General features: G+C 30.9%; 4 protein-coding genes across 7 annotated transcripts; 2 read left to right on the forward strand and 2 right to left on the reverse strand.

Moving 5' to 3' along the window:
- Positions 1-1572: 1572 nt before the first annotated feature.
- On the reverse strand, positions 1573-7719 carry LOC130676055 (F-box only protein 11). 3 transcript variants are annotated; one of them, XM_057482028.1, is made up of 8 exons: positions 7323-7719; positions 5756-6031; positions 4731-5561; positions 3741-4593; positions 3433-3653; positions 3072-3290; positions 2786-2993; positions 1573-2703 (listed from the first exon to the last, which is right to left on the reverse strand). In XM_057482028.1, exons 1-8 carry the CDS (start codon positions 7417-7419, stop codon positions 2574-2576), a joined length of 2835 nt encoding a protein of 944 aa, XP_057338011.1. In that variant the 5' UTR covers positions 7420-7719; the 3' UTR covers positions 1573-2573. The 3 variants fall into 3 exon arrangements, with proteins under 3 accessions (XP_057338011.1, XP_057338009.1, XP_057338008.1); XM_057482026.1 differs by having other exon boundaries at positions 5756-6055; positions 7323-7717; XM_057482025.1 differs by having other exon boundaries at positions 5756-6058; positions 7323-7714.
- Positions 7720-7749: 30 nt separating this feature from the next.
- On the forward strand, positions 7750-10875 carry LOC130676059 (CAAX prenyl protease 2). Its single transcript, XM_057482034.1, has 7 exons — positions 7750-7862; positions 7922-8140; positions 8860-8965; positions 9028-9166; positions 9267-9503; positions 9583-9645; positions 9710-10875. The coding sequence occupies exons 2-7, from the start codon at positions 8022-8024 to the stop codon at positions 9934-9936; spliced, it is 891 nt and encodes a 296-aa protein (XP_057338017.1). The 5' UTR covers positions 7750-7862; positions 7922-8021; the 3' UTR covers positions 9937-10875.
- Positions 10876-11130: 255 nt separating this feature from the next.
- LOC130676057 (BTB/POZ domain-containing protein KCTD3) lies at positions 11131-14788 on the reverse strand. 2 transcript variants are annotated; one of them, XM_057482031.1, is made up of 9 exons: positions 14607-14788; positions 14223-14536; positions 14007-14150; positions 13272-13940; positions 13094-13210; positions 12247-12407; positions 11986-12172; positions 11635-11913; positions 11131-11564 (listed from the first exon to the last, which is right to left on the reverse strand). In XM_057482031.1, the coding sequence occupies exons 1-9, from the start codon at positions 14672-14674 to the stop codon at positions 11359-11361; spliced, it is 2145 nt and encodes a 714-aa protein (XP_057338014.1). In that variant the 5' UTR covers positions 14675-14788; the 3' UTR covers positions 11131-11358. The 2 variants fall into 2 exon arrangements, with proteins under 2 accessions (XP_057338014.1, XP_057338015.1); XM_057482032.1 differs by having other exon boundaries at positions 11132-11564; positions 12247-12386; positions 14607-14786.
- Positions 14789-15346: 558 nt separating this feature from the next.
- LOC130676061 (28S ribosomal protein S10, mitochondrial) lies at positions 15347-16428 on the forward strand. The gene is made up of 5 exons (XM_057482037.1): positions 15347-15502; positions 15571-15672; positions 15746-15873; positions 15935-16136; positions 16228-16428. The coding sequence occupies exons 1-5, from the start codon at positions 15488-15490 to the stop codon at positions 16324-16326; spliced, it is 546 nt and encodes a 181-aa protein (XP_057338020.1). The 5' UTR covers positions 15347-15487; the 3' UTR covers positions 16327-16428.
- The last annotated feature ends 17 nt before the right edge of the window (positions 16429-16445 follow it).

Genomic DNA, 16445 nt, shown 5'->3' on the forward strand with positions numbered 1-16445 from the left:
AATGAAACACGAATGAAAACAAGGTAACCACACGAAATAACTTTAGTCTATTTAAAAATCACCTAGCATTTACGTGAATCAGATTTATGTCGGAATAATAATTTCAATTCAACATTTATCTTTTGTGTGATGACATGTATGATTTGATCAAAAATTTTACATACAAAAAAATCATCAGAATCACGTAATAATAATAATTCCAAACAAACATAATAATCACAATAATAATAATAATAATATTAATAATAATAATAATAATAGTAATTTTTTAATAATTAAAATCTTAATTTTAAACATTAAAGAAATAAAAAATAAAAAATAATTTATTTTGCTACGTAAAATAAGGCTTAAAAACCTGACTTAAAGTCATATTTTAATTAACAATAATTCAAAAAAATATCAATAATCGGATTACTGTTAAAGTCAAAATTATTTAAAAAAGTTATTCTACGCGAACGAGAATCGAGATGTGTAGCGTAATTGACAGAGGCAAAGAGGTACAGTACACGAGGATATTTCTCGTATTCACTAATTTTTTTGTATCCCACCCTCTCATTCGTTCTTCCGGTGGGCTAAAATAACTTTTACAAAATACAATTAAAAGGGAAAGCTAAAATTCAAAACCCACGCCAACTCTCATCTCGCTCACGTCGTCGACATTATTATTATTATATTTTTTCTTCATTTTATTATTATTATTACTATTATTTTTTTAATAACTATTATACAGTATCATGCTCTGTACGCAGAGTATGCTCATTCTTTTTTTTTATTTTTTAATTATTCTTATTAAAAACTTATTCTTAATTTATTTTCATTTTATTATGCACTTCGCCCTTGGGCAGTTTAGGACCATCACATTTTTAGAATTGGTGTTTTCAAATGATTATTAATTTTTTTTCTTTTATTTCTAATCAATGTTTCATTATTTATTTTCCTCGTTTTCGGTATAGTTTAGTTTACTTCAATTTATTTAGCTATTTTCTTTTTTTATTTCTTTTTTTGATGCTGCGTGACTTGTTTACACGTATAGATAAACGTACTGTGCGAATATATATCGCCCACAGATTTATTTTCACACGCGTTGATTATATTTTTATCTTTTAATTTTTTTTGATTAATCTGAGTGTGTAAATCGCATTATAGTAAACACATCAAACACTGGGACTAATTTGTAACGTTAAAATTTATTTACGATTTAATCTCAATTGCTCGTAAATTTTTTTTTTTTTCCATCGAAAGTAAATTTAAAAAACATGAAAAAAAAATACATTCGATAATTCTTAATAGATATTGTTATTATTTAAATAATAGTCCGAATCATTTAAAAAAATGTCAATACATAATCACAAGCATTACATACACTTAAATTTTAAATACATATACGATTATTTAAAATTTATTTTTTATAAATCAATCATTCATTCCTACAAACATCCACGAGTGTGCGCGTAATTTCGCTTCTTCAATCTCATTTATCATTATCAATTACTGGGAACAACTTTCATTAAAAAAATTTATGTACTAAACACTCCCTGATTTCATCAATCGATTATTCTGTTAATCAGTTAGTTATTTTTTTTTTTTTTTTTATAATCTTTTACACAGTATAGCCGTGGCAGTGTATTTATAAATAATTTTGGCTCAACACGACGCTTTCGCGAATTGATCAAATAATATCGATGATATCAATTAATTAATAGAACACAACAAAAAATATTTTACCGACATAATAAATGTTGTTGTTATTATTATTATTATTTATGATTTATTTACTTTAGGTGTTCTCACAAACACTGACGCAATCGCATGAGCGCGTAAGAACGAATGGAACAAATATAAATATAAAATAAAATTGATACAACATTGGGATCGATCCCAAAATTAATTTATCAGCATTCTCTCGGTGTTATTCTCTCTCGATATTTAAAATAAATCGCGAGCAGGCATTAACTTAATTGGGCTACTGCCAAAAATTTTAATGAGAGAGATTCAATTTAATATATTATACAATTGATTTAAAATGGGAAAAAAAAATTATCTCTACGATTAATATTTTATTTCGTTAATTAGATTATTGTTTTTCCTTTTTCTTTTTTTTTTATTCCATACTCGTAATGAAATTTATTCTGAAATATGGGACAAGTAAAGTAATAATTATTAATAACTACTACTTTGACGTAATAATAATAATAATAATAATGATATATATAATAACAATGATGATGAAAAAATACTTATAATGACGATAACGACGAAAAAATAGATGATCGCGATGAGTTAAAATGAAAAATATCTTAACGATACGCATTATTAATTATTATTATTGTAATTATCATTTAATTGTTATGATAATTAATTTATCATAAAATAATAAAAAAAGTTACGTTTAATAAAAAAAATCAGTTACTGATTACCGTGATGTTGTTTGCAATTGCGTTCAAAACGCACAATTCCGTGATGATTTGATTGTTTATCCTTTTGTTAGTTAATTTTTTTTTTTTTTTTTTGTTTTTGTTTGAATTATTTATAATCATAATTAATTATTTTAATATTATTTATTAAGTTAGTTCCTAGTTGACCATAAGTGTATGCGACTCCATGGGTGCAGCACTATCGTACAGTGTGTCAGTGTCTTGTGTCGGTTCACCCTGAAGTTGACATTGATTACTCAATGTTCCTGCACCGCAGTCACAGAAGAATCTATATATTTTAATTAAAATAAATATTGATTTAATAAATATATGTATATGATTATTAAAAATAATATTTTTAGTGATGTTACCTATCGTGTCTTATAAACTCAACATCGTGGCCAGCATGACAAGTTTTTATGCAGTTTACACAAATAGCATTTCTGTCAGTTGTGTTGCAAGTTTGACAGCGATAAAAATCGTGCATCGGAAACGACGTGTATGACGATATTTTATACAAGCATTGTCCGTTCTCAACTGCTTTTTCTACAGCGTCTTGATTGTTGAATATTTTATTACCTACCGCAGATTTAAATGATTTTTTATACTCTTGGATTTTATAATTATTATTAATTTAAAAATAAAATTATAAATTACCTCGCGAAGTTGGCTGAACTCCACTTGCTAAACATAATCCCCCAAATCGATTACTAAAAATTTGATTAAACTCTAAAGTTGCTGTTGCATTGTTGGTTATTTCTACACCGGCAGCAAGCCCATCGAATATTCGATTTCTCCTCAATACTGGGTACGATTGCGTCGATATAAGTACACCGGCTTGAGCATTACGGAAAATGTCATTTTCCTCCAAGATTCCTTTTATAATAGAAGAAAAAGGGAAAAAAACTTAATAATAATAATAATAATAACAATAGACAGTTAAAAAAGCAATTAAAAGTGCAATCGATGATATGAGATGAAGAGGAGAATAAATAAATTTAAAATTCTAGTGACGTACCTTTACCGCCGTTGAATATACATATTCCACCATCCCGCCCATCGAATATTTTGTTCCTCTTGAGAGTTGGATTACTGTCTGTCTTTATCCAAACGCCAGCCATAGCGTTATCGAATATTTCGTTCTGCTCGAGTAACCCCAGACCACTGTTGTACACGAGGACACCGCCATTTTGGCCACCCCATATCTTGTTTCCTCGAATAATGGGATTACTTCCAGTCCTGTAAAGCGAAATGGTATATCATTTAAATTAAACTTACTTACTTATTACTACTAAACATATATATAAATGAGATTTAATAAATTACCTTATTTGTACTCCCGAGTACAGGTGATTAAAGATATCATTGTCTTCAAGTTTCCCATGACCATTATCATAAAAATAAACACCGACTTGCTTGCCGCTGTGAATTCGGTTTCTCCTTAATATCGGCGTCGATCCAGTAGTGATCCAAACACCAGCCAGGGTGTTGGCGTAAACTTCATTTTCTTCAATAAGACCTTGACCTTTTTCGTGAACATAAATACCACCATGCTGACCATGATGAATTTTATTGTGTCTTACAATTGGATCTGAATTTGTTCGTATTTGAATACCAGCTAGAGCATTACCGTAAATATTATTATGCTCAATAAGACCTCTACCCTCGCCAAATATGTAAACACCACCTTGATGACCATTATAAATTTCATTACGTCGTATTGTAGGATTTGAATTTGAAGTTATCCAAACACCAGCAAAATTATTTGAATGAATTTTGTTATCAATAAATTGTCCAAGACCATTTTCATGAACATAAATACCACCAGTTTGACCATGATGAATTTCACATTGGGCAACTGTAGGATTTGCCCCAGCTTTAACTTCAAACCCGGCAATACGATTATTGTGAATGTCATTACCCTCAAAGTAACCAAGACCATTATCGAATGTAAATATACCGACATCACGACCATGATGAATGTGATTCCGTCGCATTATTGGATTTGCGTAATTTTTTACCCAAATACCAGCAAGAGCATTCCGAGATATTTCGTTATCCTCATAGGTACCTTGTGCGTGGTCAGTAACATAAAGACCAACATTTTCACAGTCTGAAATGTCGCAATTCTTAACTATTGGATTTGCACCGCCACCGGATACACAGACAGCTGCACCTACTGCTCAAGAGATAAAATAAAAAAAAATTATAATTTATTTCATCATACATATAGATATATATGTAAATTTTTTTTTTTCTTCATAATTTAATAGCATAATAAACAACTACAAAAAAGTAGTTGATACAAATACTTACCGGCACTTGAACTTCGAATGATACAGTGATCTATCGTAGGACTGCAATTCTCTCCAATTTCAAGACAATAATGTTTGTGATGAGGGGTTGTGCTGGTAACATCTGGCGTGAATTTAAGAGTGAGATGTCCAGCGTATGCACGCCTAGCTCCTTCGCCAAATACCATCGTGGATTCAGTATCACGGTCCAAAATAACAGACTCAGCAACATTACCAGGTGCAGCTCCAATAAGCGCAACGTCACTGTCAATAATAAGAAACTCACCACGATATGTACCAGCATGTAAGAAAATAATATGCTGAGGTGGATCTTCTGTGTTTTGTGTATTATTGCCGCAACAATTATTTTGACTATTTGACGTCGAGGAAGAGGCAATGCTATTTTGACTGGAAGTGCTACTACTGCTTGCGCTTCCAGTGTTACCCCCATTATTACTCCTGACCTCTTCAATGTAATCAAGTCCTCCTTGAATAGTATTAAAGTATGGCAAATTTCGGCCTTTAAATTTAAGATCTTGAAATCCTGGTCGTACGTGAACTCCCCGATACAGCTGTCTAAAACTTTCTTTCCAAGGATTTGGATAATCAGAGTCATCCGGCGACACAAATTCAAATTTACATGGCGCTGGATTAAAAAGAGGCAAGTCATATTGATATACTTGCTGATACAATGATTTCCAAAGTTCCGTATCGTTTGCTATTGCTTGAAAACGTTTGCAAACTTGTGACATACGACACAGGTCTATTTCCAGGAAGTAGTTGAATATCGTCAGCAATACTTCATCGGGTAGTTCATAAAGAAGATAATGCGCCGCTGTGTTCGTGTTGGTCCCTGTGTTTAATACACACATACACACATGTATTTATTTTATTTTACTTAACTTGATATTTCATTGATTAAAGTTTACTATCAACAATAACAACAACAACTTGGAATTATAATAACAACAACAACGTATATATTGTTATCACTGATGAAATGCGATGTAATAGCGATAAGAAAAGGTAGTAAAAATTTAAACTTACCATCGGTTGACAGTGAGCACGTCCGTCTGGGTCGTTTTCTCGCTGGAAGAGAAAAGGAACCAAGTGATGCAACGATGCTACTGCCACCCTGAGGAGGTAATGCCGAACTGGAACCTGGTGCTGGATCTGGATGTGGTGGACTTTTACGTCTCAGGTCGTAGGGCGACGAGTGTGAATGATTTGGCGAGGGTGAGGGGGCTGCTACGCCTGAAACACTTGGTGATGATCCACGAGCTCCACCAGCACCTCCACCGCTCGGTGGCATTTGATTTGACGCTGGACAAAGAAGATCACATGGTTCTGCTGAAAATTAATTATTGTCATTTTATTTTTCCCTGTTATTTTTTTTTCCTCCCTTTATTTTTCATTTCAACTCTGATGGATGAAGAAGAGTGGACAGAACATAATTGAATTCTTAGTCTATATTGAAAAATTATCGACTGATAACTCTCGTCGACTATGTCAAAGAGCAACTGATCGCAATTTTTAAAATAATTATTGACTTTTTTTTTTTTTTTACTTTTTTTCAATTTTATTGAAATGTTTAAAAATAAATGACATATTATGATAATAATATGTAAATTCATTGGTGCCTGATTTAAATATATTGAATGACAATTTAAAGAACCAGTCGTTGTCTGATGCCTGGGTTTTTAATTCGTATATCAATAAAGAAATTGCACTGTTCTCACGTAATCTCACGTCATTATCAATGTAGACTTGATCCAATTATCATCAATTAAACGATCATCATGGCGCTCACATTAATAAAATTAATATATATATATATATATATATTCGACAACGAATGATTCGACAAAAAAATGCCATTTAATACCAGAGTACCTCGACATTTAGATACCAACCAAAAAAATAAATCTTGAATCCACGGGCAAATCAGCGGGCATTTAAAATCGATAGATAATATAGCAAAAGAATAAAGAGAAGTGAGAATTATTAAAAAATGAAGCCTGAGGCGTCGAAAAATGTAAGAGGAAACGGGCATGGGCATCATCAGGGCGTTTTTAGGCCACACACTTTTGAGCATACGCGTACGATCGGTCAGACAAGTAAAGAGAAAAGTAGCAGCAGCAGCAGCAGCAGACGTAAATCGGATGAGAACGTATACCGCTGGCTGGCTGTTGACGGTGTTCACGTCCTAAGAAGGGTCGTGGGTCAATGGACAAAGGACGGGCAAAGGGGGTGAAGGACGAGGGTGTGTGGGAGAGAGAAAATAAATCGCGACTCGACATTTCGTACGTCAAAAATGAATAGATCGACATTTGCAAAAATACACGCACACCCAGGACAGGTAGCAATTAAATAAAAAAAAAAAGATTTAAAATTAAAAATATAATTTTAGCGACAGGTGCGTGTTAATATATATCTATATAATATATATAGTATTGGTATTGTTGGGAGACTCTGGTATTAGTCGTATTCTGTGGGAACGAAACGGAGCAGAGAGAACACACAGTTGACTGAGTTGACTCGACACGGATATAATTTTTGTTATCTCTTTCTCTCTCAAACTAACGTCTGAAACGTCTGAAACTGACTCTCTTACCCGATGATGTTCTCGATGGCAGAGGAATCCTGTTGGCAGTTCTCCTTCTGGAACGTCTAACGTAATTACGCGACGAGCTGAACGGTGCACTCGGCATCTTCTTCGTCGCTTACAGTCCTTAAATAAATACACGTCCCTCAAAAACACTCGGTTATTAACAACAAATTAAAACACTAAACAATGGCGACACTTCCACCGAACACAGCGGCCATCTTCTCATTGACGGTAGAGCCGTTCTGCCTTCTGCCGGACTGGATAACTTGAGCGCATGCGCACCCCCTGCTACATATACACAACACATATCATTACTATTTTATGTATATATCATATCCTCCTCTTTTATCCTCTTTCACATTCGATATTATTATTCTCTCTGCTATTCCTCTCTCATTCTCACTACTACTATTACATTATATATTATAACCCCGCGATCCACATCCACATACACACAAAAAACACCCCCTCTAGATCCATCCTCTAGATACACACCATGCACACCATCATCATCAACTTCATCAACAATCAACGAGGAGAGTTAGAGTTAGAGTCAGAGTAGTGTTGCAAGTTGTAGTAATGGTAGTAATCAAAATGTCTTTCAGGTTTACCAACGCGACAGCCTTTTAAAAACGTCAGAAAACATCAGCCGGTCGGATCAGAGTATCAGAGTATGTATCAAGAGGATTGAGAGGATTGAGAGTTATGGAGGCACAAGAACTAAATAATAACCAATATCACTGCATTTATGCCATACTATCATGTTTATTGCTATCAATTACGTATGTCGCAAGTCTGTATGTATGGAGTTCACCACACACCAGGTACACACATTCACTACTAACTATTTATTTTTTATGTTAAATAACCTCATTGATGGTATACATTTTTATCCCCATTTACTCGGTTTATTTATAACTCACTATTTTGCAGCTCGACTATTTTTATTTATAAATTTATACATCATTAGATTGTATATTAAATTTATTTATTTATATATAAATTGGGTAGTGGGTTGTGTTTTTGATAAGTCGGTGGAATTAATTGGCAGCGCAAACATAGATGAGAAAAAATAGTTTGTTAAAAATCACTGAATAGAACCAAAGGCATGAATGACTTGGAGAGGAGTAGAGGCGTAGAGAGGAGAAAGGAAAGAAGAAAGAGAACAGATCCACTATTCTCGTCCCACCAGATTATTTTTTCATCTGTTCATATGTAGGATCTAATCGCGATGTGTGTTGTTGCTGTTTTACGTATACCAATAAGACTTTGGTATGTGCGCCAAGCCAATACACTCATATATTTAACGTCTATATCTTTCTTTCTCTCAGCTCTGATTCTACGTTTATTCTCCCTTAATAAATTAAAAATTTTCCGGTTAAATGCCGCGGCAGTAGCGACGCACTTCGGATTTTATTCTATCTACTTTAAATTAAAAATCGAAGCTCCGATATAAAAAAAAAAAAAAAAAATTTTAATCAATGCTGGACTTTTTACGTCCTAACCAGAATATAATTCGATTAAATATTATTTTATATTACAGGGAGCACTCGAGCACTATAAAAAAAAGATTCTTCAGTGTGTTCATTATGGCTCTGATATCTCCAGTATTTTTATACTTTGGAATGAGTAATAAAGTACTTGAAAAGGTAGCGATTGATTTTTCCATTTTTAACTCGAAAGTAAATAAATATGAATAAATATATTATAGGTAACAATTTGGGAACTCCTTGGCCTCAGATGGTCAGGATTATTTCAAGCAATTTTTATTCCTCTACTCTTGACAATGATCTTATTCTTAGGGCCACTTTGTTTACAAGGGCTCAATGGCCAATGGAAATTGTACGTGGGTCAGTATACATGTACGTACACTGAAATACACAAACTAATAAATGAAAAATGTAATTATATATATTTTTTTTTGTTTCTTTTTTATTATTGACACTTTAGAGCCAATGTACTGGCTAGGAAATGCTAGAACGTTGATTTGGTGGAGAAATCTAGTGGTTGCTCCATTGAGCGAAGAATGGACCTTCAGGGCATGTATGTTACCATTGTTATTACAATGCTTTAGTCCAACTACTGCCATTTTTATATGTCCGTTATTCTTTGGAGTTGCTCACTTTCATCACGTCGTTGAAAGAACAAAAGTCGGGATGGAGTTTAAACATGCTGTCATTCTATCCAGTACGTTTAATTAAATTATTTTACTTTTCGTTTAATTGTTAATTATTTTATACTTACTCTTGTTTATTTATCATTAAAGCTTTTCAATTTATATACACAACGATATTTGGAGCATACGCAGCTTTTCTATTTGCTAAAACAGGTTTGTAATTTTTTTTTTAATTTTATTTTTACTTTTAATATAATTATTATTTTGAAATTTTTAGGTCATTTTGTCGCACCTTTTGCTGCTCATTCATTCTGCAATCATATGGGATTTCCAGATCTCACAGAAGTAATGGCCTACGATAATTTTTTTAAAAGAGCTGGATTTTTTAGTCTCTTTGTAATAGGTCTTGTTGCTTGGTGTTATTTGCTGACACCTCTTACCAATCCATCGTGGTTCAATAATAATATTTTTTGGGATAAAAATTTTATACAATTTAAAACTTGACGAATTATTTAATTTAAATTGCAATAAGTTATCTTGGCAATAGACAGTAGGGTGGGTTGAAAAAAAACTTTTTTTTTATTTTTCTTAGCATGGGGGTAGAATTTGTACCTTATAAAAAAAAAAAAATTTTCAAGAAAAAAAAAAATTTTTTACTTAACATTTTGAGGTGGCCCACTCGTTTTTTAAATAAATAATTGATTAAACGGGGTAGTTCCAACGAAAAAAATTTTTTTTTGTCCAAAATCGTGGAAAACATCTAATAATTGTCGAATGTGATTTTTTTTTACTTCACTTTCATTTTAATTCAAAAGAAAATGCTTTTCATTTTTGAATTTTTTACTTAAATTACAAAAATAATAGGAAAAAAATTTTTTCAACTCCTGACTTTCAATTAGCTTTCAAGGGGACACCCTACAGATTGTAGAACACCATGTAATTTTTTTCGTTGGGACTACCCCGTTTGATCAATTATTTATTTTAAAAACGAGTGAGCCACCTCAAAATGTTGAGTAAAAAAATTTTTTTTTCTTGAAAAATTTTTTTTTTTTATAAGGTACAAATTCTACCCCCATGCTAAGAAAAGTTTTTTTTTCAACCCACCCTAATAGACAGTAATTACTTAAATTAATTCTCACAAATCAAGATGCTTATCAAAACAATAAATTCTTATTGGATTTTAGGATAAAATTCACCATAGTGCCTCATCTTTGTTTGATCATTTGTATAGTATAATAATAATGGTAATTTTTTTGTCTTAATACTTTTATATGACGAAAAAATTGATAGCCATGTCCAATTATTTTAAATCATGACACATCAGTTTTTGTAATTTTTTTATAAATATCGACTTGCAATAAGTTTTATTTACATACATACACGCGTGTTACTTATATTGGGCATTCATTTTCTATAAGTCTTGTTAATTATAATTACTATATATATTTAATATAATGACTTGTGAAAATTTTATACAACAATCACTAGTCAATTATTTTATATGATTTAAATATTGAGTAAGTTAATAAATGTTTTGTTTGATAAGAAAATTTAAGAAAAAAATCTTTTTATTTTCGAAATCACAGTAAAAATAGTTATAGTTGATAGATCAAGAGATTCTTTTTCGTTTGTTGTATATACAAACGTAACAAATATTTTTTTTTTAATATTTATAATTATATAATAATATCATAAACTAATATCGAATATACAATTGAGTAACTTTGAATTTTAAAAGATACAATATAGTAAATATTTTTAAATTCAACAGATTATGATAAATATCACAAATCTAAGCGAGTTAAATTCATTTTTAATGTAAATAGTTAATTAAATGCATTTAGATAGATTAATACTTAAAAGAAGACAGTCTATAAAATTTAAAAATATTGCTAATTTAATTATCATTTATCTATTATTATTATTTTACACTTGGCTAGGACCAGAATTTGATTCGGAATTTTGCAATTGATTAAGAAACTGTACATTGCTTGCCTTTATTCTTGGCCCAGAGGATACGATTGCTGGACAAGGACTAATACAAGGTGTTGAGCAATGACTGTTACTTAAATCACACTGGTCTAATAGTTTCCATAATTCTTCTGGTGATGGTCCACCAGCAAAATTTTTAGCTAAAAAATTTATCAATTGACATATTGGCTCTTTAAAAAATATCAAAGGTAATTAAAATAAAACAATTACCTTGATGAGCTTCAAATGAAGGATCAAGAGCCGTTGTCAAATCCCACATTTGAATAGCCCCATTAGAATGTCCCGTAAATATAAATCTTCTAGGTCGTGATCCCATACGACTTGATCCCTCGCATTCGTGAACACAAAATGAGCTTATTGAACTTCCATCAACCGATTGAATTACACATACACGTTTCCCATTAGAAGCTAATCGTACATATAATTGATCAGTCTCTGGTACAACTTTTTGAACAAAAACTTGCTCATCGTCTTGTTCTCCAAATGGACCTACACACAATTAAATTATTATTTATTATAAATTTATTTAGTTAATTGTTGAATATAAAATAAAATACACACCAAAGTCATTACCAGCATCATTACTCAGCAACGAATCAACGGAATCTAATGAGACAATTTTGAAACTAGCTACTGGCGTAGAACCTGGTTGAGTAGATATCATACCACGAAATCGTGTCAACGCCCAACTTCTACCATGATTGTATTCTGAACAAACAGACACCAAGTATTTTTCTGACAGCCTCACCTGAGAGTCAAAGATTTATTTATTTTTTTATTGATAAATAATTATTTAGTATTCATTTAAAAATCATTAAATACTTTGGTAACACTGCTTTGATGTACAGTAAAGGTTTGGAATAACTGTGGACCATGTCCTACAGTCTCTGGATGTTGGACAATAATCCTTACGATTCCCGACTTTGTTCCATATGCAATCTCAATCCAATTTCCACACAGACCTGTAGAAAGGGACAGAATATCTTCCAATAAGATTATTATTACGTATGTTTTTTTTTTGTCAATTAAACAAATAAACAAATATATGTGTCGGACATGTTACATATTATGATTATTGTTAATATTATCATTATAATAAATACAATTAATATTTTAAATCATGCATGATACGTGATTGCGTGTTTATTATTATCATTATTATTATTGATATAATATTTGATCTTGATGTTACCTTCCCTCTCAGATGAACATAAACTATTAAATGAGAAAAAGTAAATGAGTTACTTTGGCAGTAATAAATATAGGGACCATCAACACGGTTTAGTACAACTGGATGCATAAAGGTAGCAGGGTTCCGGAGAGGAAAGGTATGCTAATAATAAAATAATTAAAAAATAAAATATATAGTGATGTGAATAATGACTTATAAGATGTGTGATAAATATTAAATATATATTTATTTGAATAGTGTATATATTTTCATCTCAAACTGATTAACCCATACTTGCCTTGTGCTACATATCCAGTTGTACGGTACGAAATCATGTGGCAAAAACATTTAATAATGAGTTGATAAAATTTTATTAATTATTATTATTATTATTTTTTTCTCAACGACAAATATATTTTTTAATCGTAATTACTATTTATTATTAACTTTATAAATATTATTATTTAACATAAAATTAATTTTGAAACTGTAACTTACTTGTTTTTGGTGTAAGATAAACAGATATTGCTGTTATCGGATCAAGATTTGGATCTCTGTACAACTCTGTTACTAATAAATCATTGTCTTTCATTCTTAATGGAAATTTTTGCATATCTATGAAAAAAATAAATCCTTTCAATAATTGTAACTGTATAAAAAACTTGATTAAGTTTACCGATGTAGTAAATTGATCCATTGTTACATCCAAGAAGTAGAAAAGAACCAGCGGTATCAAAAGATGAAATAGAAACAACATCTTGAATTTGCCAGTGCTGAGACATGGCGTGCCAAACTCCAATTTTACCCGTCGGTGATAATGCAACCAATTGACTGCCAATAAAAAATAAATATTCCACTCGTACATTCAAATTAAATGTACCAATATTTGTTTTAATTCCATCTTCAGAAACACTCCACAAACGTATTTGACTACCGTAAGATATTGCAACCATTTTACCATCAGCAGCGCTGCCCATTTTAGCATTTATAGCAACCCGTTCAATTATTGACTCTACATGAGGACTTGTGAAAGCATGCTGCCATCCTGATGAATCTTTTAATCGGTAACACGTTATAAAGTGGGCGTACGCTATTACGATCCAATTGTGATGGGCTTTTATCATTTGGACTCTCAGAGGATCAACCCAGCCTGAAGCTTGATGAGGACCAAAAACAAGACCAACTTCATTTTTAAAATATTTGTTCATGTCAGCAGAACTGTTACGAACATGTCGAAGATCTAACGAAGGATTTCGCGAATGCTGCAAACCTCTCTGTGACAATCTGTAGTCCAGTGATGAATTTCTTGTATGACTTGTCCCAGGAGGCTTTTGATTTTGTTGCCCTAATAATTTTAATTACCCAATTACAAAATAATTAATATTAAAAAATCATAAAGTTTTATTTTTACCATTTGCATTAGACGCTTGATTAGGAGTAGCTTGAGATGTACTAGCTTGTGAGGTTTCTGGGCGAGGAGTTACAGTCACTCTACCATGAACTCCAACATCTGTAGTACTAACAGTGACATTAGCTGGTTCTTGCAAGGGAATACCTAGACCATTGATAAATATAATATTTAACTTGTTGAAATGAATAAAAATGTTTATTAAAAAATTTAACTAACTCGGAGGCGGTAGATATCCGTAAAATAGTACATCACCACAAGAGGAATGCGTCAGATCCTCACATAGCATCAGTCTTTTAATTAATGGTGTAATACCATAATATTCAGCCTCATGTCTCAGAGTCCTAATATCAATACTTTTTAGATCAATGTCTCTAGTACGCAAGTAATTTAAAATAATTGAAAAAATTTGTGGATCTCTGTCAATAAACAAGGCACCAGTTTCATCACGACGACTGGCTATTCTATTACTCAGTAGTGCAGTAAAGAATGAATCAGGAATCCAAGTGAGAGTTTGACGGGAAGTTGAAAATCTATAGTATAAAAAAAAACATTATTTGTTAAAAAATTATTTCATTAATAGTAATAATAAAATTTAAATACCTGGTGCCACCGACGTTTAAATGAATAATATCTCCCATAATTAGTGACGATGTAAGAGAAGATTTCATTTAAATTGTCAACAGTTGTGATGAGAAATAATGGAAATAATTTCTCGACACTGATGTAGCAGTAGCTGAGTGTCATCAGTAACGTCATGAATAATGAATTATCATTAAGTTAATACACATGCGCGAATCAATGACAGCCCCCCAACCATAACACAGATTAACTTTCTTACTTACCAACTGTAGATCTCAAAAAAAAAAAATCAAGTAGACAGCGCCAAAACAAAAATAAATGTAAAATTTAAAAGGTAAATAATAAAATATTAATAATTAATAATAAATAATAAAAAGCACGTGTAACTGACGGAATAATCAATAAGTTATGGTAATTTGTTATAAATTACTATAATTGTCACGATAAATCGTAAATAAAACTAAAGATCGTGGGTATTTCATCCAGAGGATTTAAAATTTCACAGTATATTTCAGAATGACAATGCAGCCAACCAGTTGGATATTACTTGAAATTTTATGAGTGTGAATGCAGCAGACATCAAAAAAATTTAAAATTATAAATAAATAGAGTAAATAATAAAAAAAAAAATTTACGAAAAATGCACTTATTAATTTTTAAATTTTTTGAATGCGCATTTTTTCAAAATTTTATTTTATTAATTATTTACTCGATTTATTAATAATTTTAAATTTGTCCGACGTCTGCTACATTCACACTCATGAAATTTTATATCGCTTTAAATAATTCCTCTGTGATTTTTAACCTCTAATAACATCATTACTATTATTTTCTTAAATAAATTCAATTATTTAGTGTTGACAATTGAAATAAATTACAATTTTAATTATTAAAAAACAAAAATGTTTTTAGTGAAGGTAATGACAAATTTTTTAGTATATCATAAATTTTATCACTTACTTAAGTTCATTGTTCGTTTATTCAGAATATTTTTCAACCACAAAATGTATCAGGATTACAAACAAGGACTCTTGTTCAACAGATGAGTTGTCAAAGATTTTTATCTGCTCTTGCGACAAACGAAGCAGTAAATTTATTTATTGATTTATTTTTTTATAGTTTTTGTTTTTTCAAATAATTAAATGTGATTGTAATTCCAGCCGAGGCATGACAAATTGTTTAAAAAAATCGAAGTTGAAGTACGAGGCAATGAACCGGCGGTTTTAAGAAGTTACGGGATATTTGTTAGCACTGCAGCAACACATTTAGGAATCAATATGAGTAAAAAGTAAATTAATTTATTTTTATTAATTAATTGACAATTAAATAATTTAAATGATTTATTGTAGTTCACAGCCAAAAAGACCAATACATGAACGTTATACTATTTTAAAATCAGCATTTGTTCACAAAAAACATCGAGTGCAGTATGAACATCGAACATATTATCGGTATATGAATTTTGACAGACTCACAGAATCAACAGCAGACACATTCTTGGAATATATACAAAGAAATTTACCCGAGGGAGTTGCTATGAAAGTCACCAAGGTCTAAATCTGTTATTTATCATTCTTTTTATTATTTTATTTAATATTTAAAATAATTTTCTTAACATTTTTCTTATTTTCTTAAATTTCAGACGGAAATCCAACCAGTTTTAGAATCCGTACGTGAACCTTTAATTCAAAGTACTGCGGCCACAAAAAAACCAGCTGAATTAACAGAAAAACTGTCGTGAGACAATTAAATTTTTTATTATTGTTATTATTATTATTTTTCAATAAGTAGGTAATATTTATCTTAAATAAAAAAAAAATGAATAAAATATTTTGACTGCCTAATTAATAGATTTGATCG

This window comes from Microplitis mediator, chromosome 10, assembly GCF_029852145.1.
Source record: "Microplitis mediator isolate UGA2020A chromosome 10, iyMicMedi2.1, whole genome shotgun sequence".
Lineage (NCBI taxonomy): Eukaryota > Metazoa > Arthropoda > Insecta > Hymenoptera > Braconidae > Microplitis > Microplitis mediator.

Coding starts and splice junctions, on each gene's coding strand:
- LOC130676055 (XM_057482025.1), bottom strand. CDS start 7,419: ATGCCGAGTGCACCGTTCAGCTCGTCGCGTAATTACGTTAGACGTTCC. Junction 3,654..3,740: donor TACTCGGGAGTACAAATAAG/GTAATTTATTAA, acceptor TTCGCTTTACAG/GACTGGAAGTAATCCCATTA. Junction 2,994..3,071: donor AGTTCAGCCAACTTCGCGAG/GTAATTTATAAT, acceptor AATCTGCGGTAG/GTAATAAAATATTCAACAAT.
- LOC130676059 (XM_057482034.1), top strand. CDS start 8,022: ATGGAGGCACAAGAACTAAATAATAACCAATATCACTGCATTTATGCC. Junction 8,141..8,859: donor TGGAGTTCACCACACACCAG/GTACACACATTC, acceptor TTTATATTACAG/GGAGCACTCGAGCACTATAA. Junction 9,167..9,266: donor CCAATGGAAATTGTACGTGG/GTCAGTATACAT, acceptor TTGACACTTTAG/AGCCAATGTACTGGCTAGGA.
- LOC130676057 (XM_057482031.1), bottom strand. CDS start 14,674: ATGAAATCTTCTCTTACATCGTCACTAATTATGGGAGATATTATTCAT. Junction 12,408..13,093: donor TTATCTTACACCAAAAACAA/GTAAGTTACAGT, acceptor TCTTATTGGAAG/ATATTCTGTCCCTTTCTACA. Junction 11,914..11,985: donor TGATGCTGGTAATGACTTTG/GTGTGTATTTTA, acceptor AATTGTGTGTAG/GTCCATTTGGAGAACAAGAC.
- LOC130676061 (XM_057482037.1), top strand. Junction 15,673..15,745: donor CTCTTGCGACAAACGAAGCA/GTAAATTTATTT, acceptor TTGTAATTCCAG/CCGAGGCATGACAAATTGTT. Junction 15,874..15,934: donor GGAATCAATATGAGTAAAAA/GTAAATTAATTT, acceptor GATTTATTGTAG/TTCACAGCCAAAAAGACCAA.